This window comes from Pongo abelii, chromosome 10 (assembly GCF_028885655.2).
Source record: "Pongo abelii isolate AG06213 chromosome 10, NHGRI_mPonAbe1-v2.0_pri, whole genome shotgun sequence".
Lineage (NCBI taxonomy): Eukaryota > Metazoa > Chordata > Mammalia > Primates > Hominidae > Pongo > Pongo abelii.
In genome coordinates, this window is record NC_071995.2 from 102,206,216 (window position 1) to 102,212,661 (window position 6,446).

Consider the following 6,446-nt stretch of genomic DNA (forward strand, 5'->3'; position numbering starts at 1 on the left):
CAGGATCATGTCACTTCTGCTTACGTTTATTAGCCAGAATTCTGTCACATGGCCAAATCTAACTGCAAGGGAGGTTGGGAAATGCGGTCTAGCTTCTGCAGAAGGAAGGATAACTTGATTTGGTAAACAGTGAGTTAGTCTGTGCCATAGATGGCCATTAAACTTAATCAGAGCCAATAATGCATGAAGATAGGTTTGCTGGAGATTCTGGGGAAAATAATCATTGCATGACAATACGTTTACTAGGGATTATTTTCCCAAGAATTGCAAACTCTCTTTTCCCATTGATTGGGTGAAGGGAGGAAGTGTCCCTTAAATCCTGAGGGCTATTGAGTAGCCTGAGCATGGAGCCAACCCGGAAGAAGCAGAGCTGAGACACAGATACTGAGGACATCATTCAAAGCCTGAGTCAAGCCATGCCTGAAGACAGACCTATCTCTGAATTTTTCATTTGTGTGAATCAATAAATTCCCTTTTGGTTTATGCCAGTGACTTGGGTATTCTCTCTCTTGCTACTAAAATTGTCTGAGTTATATCATTATTGTCAGCCACCAATGAACTCTACCCTCCTCTCCTCCCAATTCTGTTGATGGCAAAGAGGCAGCAAAAGGAAAGATTAAGGGTTCAGAATCTGCAGCCAAAGAACCTAGATTTGAACCCCAAACTACAGCTCTTGTCCTTAGGCATGTCGTATCTTTGTGCCTCCATTTGTCCATAGATAAATGAGGAATAATAATAGTACCTACCTCATAGGATTGTTGAAGATGGATGAGGCAATTTATGTAAGTGCTGAGAATATGCATGACACTTAACACAACTATAGAAATACTTATGGTTATTACTATGCAGATGAACCAGAGCTATGTTGCTTCCTTTGCCCTCACTTCAGCCGAAGAAGGCATCTCCCTTTTCAGCTCTGTGATGTTTCCCCTCACCTCTCTCCTCCTTCCCTCCTTCTTTTGCCTCTCAAACCCTCTTTTCCTCCACGCTTGCTCCTCCTCCTATCTTACTGGCATGGACTGTGGGGAGGAAATTATTGTTTCACTACCCAAAACAAATTGGTTGGCTCACCCTGGATAAAATGAACTTTCTGGACCCTAGAGATGCCATGTATTAGCAACCAGAGAGACACACAAGCGTAGACAATCAAAGACCCAAAGCCACATTTCCCATGTGTAACTGAAAACTCTCTTGGAAGGTGACAGGAGGGGACCCAAGTGCAAAGTTCAGAATGCCCTCTTTACGCTACTAAAATGTAACTGGCATGAACTGCTCCACAAACCAGAGGCAATTGTTTATTGTCTTAAATCACCTCCCTAGGCCCCATGAACCTTATTTGACAAGAAATTCAGTACCTCTTTCTAGACAAGTACACCCCACCCCACCTTTGGAAAGCTGACAAACCTCAAGGGATTGTACAGTCCGAAAGGGGTTTCAATACAGCTCCCCTGCTCAGGCTGGGAGAAAAACGGAGTGGAGTGCTGTCATTGCCCCTTGCCACCACACGAGGTCACTGTTAAGGACAGATGCTGCCATAGTGACCTCTGGTCCCCGCTCCAGCACTGGAGGTTTCCTGGTTCTCTGAGGGAAGCCCGCCCTTGTGCCAAGTGTAACTAAGGGCGCCTGCTTTTCAGATGGGCTTTTTCAGTTCACACGCAGCGCCGCCTTCCAGAACGTCAGCCAACCCCAGGCTCACCAAATCAGGATTCATGCTTTCGACTAATTCTGCAGGAACAGAATCACCGTCCACCTTTTCCCTGACAACCTTACCATTTTAAAAAGCGGTTGCGTTCTGGCCCCCTTCCCTCCTGAGGGTGAAGTGCCCTTCGACGGGCCATTGCCCTCTGTGGTTCCAGGAGGCACCTGTCCCGCTACAGAGAAAGAAAAACAACACATTTAAAATCAGGCACATGGTAGTCAGTCTCCTGCTAACTCCTCCTGGGCAGAAAGGGAAGTGAGAGAGGACAGGGAATGAGGCATCTGCAGCGCGATTTCTGCACCCCCCAGCCACACCCATGGTTTTTGTTTGTGGGCTCTCACTTCAAGAAATTGTTCACTTTGGGAAGCAGAGGCAGGCGGATCACGAAGTCAGGAGATGGAGACCATCCTGGCTAACACGGTGAAACCCCGTCTCTACTAAAGATATTAAAAATTAGCGGGGCGTGGTGGCACACGCCTGTAGTCCCAGCTAGTCGGGAGGCTGAGGCAGGAGAATCGCTTGAACCCGGGAGGTGGAGGTTGCAGTGAGCCGAGATCGCACCACTGCACTCCAGCCTGGGCTACAGAGCGAGACTCCCTCCCTCACCCGCAACCCCGCAAAAAAAAAAAAAAAAAAAAAGATTGTTGTGCCTGCCGATAGAATCCCTTGGTTTAATTTTACTAAAACTACAAGACGAGGAAGAAAATATAACTTTTGTGTTTATTTTTCCTAAAGTCTATTGACCTTCCTTTTTGGACTGCACAATCCCCTGGGGTGTGGACTATTAGGGGTGGTGGCTCGTACGCCTTTAAGAGCAAAATCAGCCGTTACTCAAAGACACTTCATCTTTTTTTAACTTTTGTTTTCTGCCTAATCTGTTTCCCAAAGCATGAAGTAAGTGCTTTTTCCCATTATATTTTTTCAATAAACTATATACATACAAAATTTAGATAATCATTAAAATATGCAAGGTATTACAGTAAATGCTTGAAATCAGTGGTTTTTTGTTTTGTTTGTTTTGTTTTGTTTTGTTTTTTGAGACAGAGTCTTGCTCTGTCGTCCAGGCTGGAGTGCAGTAGCGCCATCTCGGCTCACTGCAACCTCCACCTCCCGGATTCAAGCAATTCTCCTGCCTCAGCCTCCCAAGTGGCTGGACTACAGGCACGTACCACCACACCTGGCTAGTTTTTCAGTAGATACAGGGTCTCATCATGTTAGCCAGGCTAGTCTCAAACTCCTGACCTCAGGTGATCCACCCACCTCGGCCTCCCAAAGTGCTGGGATTACAAGCATGAGTCACTGCGCCTGGACCTTGAAGTAGGTGTATTCTTTAAGAGTAGGATCGATTAATCAGATTTTTGCTTTTTCAGCTACCAGAGAGCGTTTTTTTCTTGTTTTTCCTTCCCACAGTTTCTACTGTTCTGTCTTCCTCCCTCATTTTTTTACTCTTTTTACCCTCTTGATCCTTCAATTTTTTTGCTATTGTAATTGTTAGCCATATTAAACTGAAATGTTTTATGTATTTAATTTAATAAAATGTAATATTGTCTGTTCTTTAAGAAATTGCTTTAGTGGAACTTTTTTCTACAGTAAAGACACACAAAAAAATACCAAAGTAATAAAATGTATGAGCTAAAACTATAAAACTTAGGAAAAACATAGCAGAAAAGTCTTGTGACATTAGATTTGGCAATGATTTCTTGAATACAATGCCAAAAGCAGAGGCAACAAAAGTAAAAATAAATTGTACTTCATCAAAATTAAATACTTTTGTGCAACACGGAACACTGTCAGCAGAGTGAAAAAGCAACCCACACAATGGGAGAAAATATTTGTAAATCATATGCCTGATGAGGGATTAATTCACAGAATACATAAAGAATTCCCATAACAAAAAACAACCAGATTAAAAAATGGGCAAAGGATTTTTTTAGACATTTTGCTGAAGAAGATATACAATAAGCACCTAAAAAGATGTTCAGTATCATTGATCATTAGGGAAATGCAAATCAAAACCACAGTGAAATACCACTTCACATCCATTAGGATGGTTACTTTCAAAATACCAAATGTTGGCAAGGATGTGGAGAAATTGGAACGCTTGTGCACTGTTGGTGAGAATGTAAAATGGTGTAGCCACTGTGGAAAACAGTACAGTGGTTCCTCAAAAATCAAAACATAGCCTTACCATGTGATCCAGCAATTCCATTTTCCAGGTATATACCCAAAATAATTGAAAACAGAAATGTAATGAGATATTTGTACACCAGTGTTCTAGCATTATTCACAAAACTAAAAAGACATTCTACTAAGCGAAATAAAAGAACATAAAATCCCATCTATCATATGATTCCACTTACATGCAGTACCTCAAATAGTCAAATTCATAGACACAGAAAGTGGAATGGTGGTCGCCAGCATCTGGGGGAAGGGAGAAGAAGGACTTACTGTTTAATGAGTACAGAATTTCAGTTTGGAAAGGTGAAAAAAATCTGGAGATGGATGGTGGCAATAGTTGCACAACAATGTGAATGTTTTTAATGCCATCAAACTGTACACTTACAAATAGTTAAAATAGTAAAATCTGTGTTGTATATATTTTACCACAATAGAAATAGAAAAGAAAATGAATTGCTTTTTGACTTACGTATCCTTAAATTATATTTTCTTAGGTTAATGGTCCTCGAAGAAAGAGAGAAACAAAAGAAAAATGAAAAAAGGAAAGAAATTTTCTCCACAAAGACTCAGAAAAGCTACAATCTTAAGAAGTCAAAACTATAATGGACTTGAGTTGAAGACTCCAAGGATCTTTACAGTTACGTGACCTGTCCAAGGTTACACAGCTCACCTTTTCATTTTGCACTGGGCCCAAGTTATGTAGCCAGCCTGCTTAGAGATCTCTACTTACCCCGGTTTTCTGATTTGTAAAACAAAGATAATAATAATATTGTTAAATTAAATGAAGCCTAAAGCTGCCTCCCTATATATTTTTAATTTGGCCTAAAGGTTTCTTCGTACAGAGTGAACTATAACCTGACTAGATGTGTGATCTACTCTTATGCCAATCTTTAAGTTTTAACCAATTGAAGGGAGCCAACTGCTTAAACCATGTTCAGATAAGGCAAATGCCCAGCTGTAACCACTTCAGCTGTTTCTGTGCCTCACTTCTGTCTTCTATACATCACTTTCCTTTTTCTATCCATAAATGTTTTTTGATCATGCAGCAGCATGAAATTGATCTGAACCTACTTTGGTTTGGGAGACTGCCCAATTCGTGAATCAATTAAACTGTTAAATTTAATTTGTCTAAGGTTTTTCTTTTAGCAGTAGGTTCCCCATAGAAGATTTGAGAAGATTAAATAGTAAAATAGATGGAAAGTGAAGAGCACATGACAATTACTTCTAAATTCACCCAACAACAATGTGTTGATTGGCTGCTGTGGAGCAGGCACTGTTCTAAGCACTGGAGAAATGCTATGGAAAGTTGCTCTCATGGACCTTACACTTCCATTAGGGAAGATCGACAGTAACAAGATACCATTACATTCTATCACATAGAATATGTACTATGAGGAGAAAATGGAGAGGTGCAATGCAGCAGCTTAATGACCACATCAGCTTGAGTAATCAGGGGTGACTTGTCCATGAGGTGACACTTAAATGATAACTGATACCAAGGAAGGAAGAATCAGTCATGCAACAATCAGAAGGAAGAGCATTCCAGGCATAGGGAACAGCTAGTGAAAATGCCCAAAATGAGAATTAACTCTGCGTGTGAAAGACACAGAATAAAGGCAGGGTGGGTCTAGCAGAGTAGCTTATAAACTGTTTCAGGATGAAGCCAGAGAGAAGATTCAGGTTAGATAAGACCAAAAACCACAGACAAGGAGTTGGTGCTTGATTCCAAGCCATGGGAGAGTTTTAAGCTGGAAACACTTGATCTGACATGTATCTTTAAAGATAATTCTGATGACTGTTTGCAGAATGAATTTTAGGAGGCAAAGTGGAAGCAGGCAGGTCAAGTAGGATGCTACCGCAATAATATAAGCAACAGATGATGGCTTAGACCAAGGGGGGAGTGGCAGGGATGTAGAGAAGTGGTTGGATTCATGATAGGATTCTACCTATTGAAGGTAAAATCAGTAGGAATTTCTGATATTGGTGGTGAGAAAAATAGATCACTCTTGAGCAATTGGATGGATAAATGTTCACTATGACTATGTAAATACCAAATCATTAATCTCTGCCCTCTATGAAATAACATCCTAAACGGAAAAGTGTCCTGGGTATGGTGAGCCCCCAGTACATGTTGATTGATTGAACAACTGAATGAATAGGGGAGGGAAGATGCTGAAAGGGAAGTTGTGCAGGGAGCTGAAGAGAAACTTTGCCTACTTTACAATTTTGCTTAGAGCCGGACCTGCTGACTGGTCTCCACAAAAAGGAAAAACAAAAATCACCAGAAAAGAAAGTTTGCTGTGTGGAAAGATTTAAACTAACAAAGGAAAAGGAAAGGGCCATGAGGGCAGGGAGACACGTGTTTGGACACATCCCCTGCTTGGAAGGCTGACTCCTGAAAAGACCAGTATCTGATGAGTGTGCAGGAAACCCTATTGTCCTGTCAGTTCCTACTAACAACCGGGTGCGTTTATTTCTCCTCTCAAAGCACGAAGCAGAGGAACCAGAGAGGGTGCCACAGCCAAATGAAGGCATGGACATATATTCATTGGCCCATCTGGCCCTCTCT

The 6,446-nt window shown here is 41.5% G+C and overlaps 1 protein-coding gene and 1 long non-coding RNA gene across 4 annotated transcripts in view; one reads left to right on the top strand and one right to left on the bottom strand.

Annotated features, from left to right (window-relative positions):
- The window catches only part of C10H12orf42 (chromosome 10 C12orf42 homolog), a 267,817-nt gene extending 265,346 nt beyond the window's left edge, over positions 1 to 2,471 (bottom strand). Inside the window, exons 1-2 of one of the 2 annotated variants that reach the window (XM_054527569.1) lie at positions 2,444 to 2,471; positions 1,771 to 1,871 (exon numbers count right to left, since the gene is read on the bottom strand). In XM_054527569.1, coding sequence (XP_054383544.1) covers positions 1,771 to 1,773 — 3 coding nt within the window. In that variant the 5' untranslated portion in view covers positions 1,774 to 1,871; positions 2,444 to 2,471. Of the gene's footprint in view, positions 1 to 1,770; positions 1,872 to 2,040; positions 2,277 to 2,443 lie in introns of those variants that run through there. The other variant, XM_054527570.1, reaches the window with a different exon arrangement.
- Positions 1 to 4,659, top strand: part of LOC103892120 (uncharacterized) — a 31,053-nt gene extending 26,394 nt beyond the window's left edge. For both annotated transcript variants that reach the window (XR_008512105.1, XR_008512104.1), the window contains exon 5: positions 4,372 to 4,659. This is a non-coding gene — a long non-coding RNA (uncharacterized LOC103892120). The remainder of the gene's footprint in view (positions 1 to 4,371) is intronic.
- The last annotated feature ends 1,787 nt before the right edge of the window (positions 4,660 to 6,446 follow it).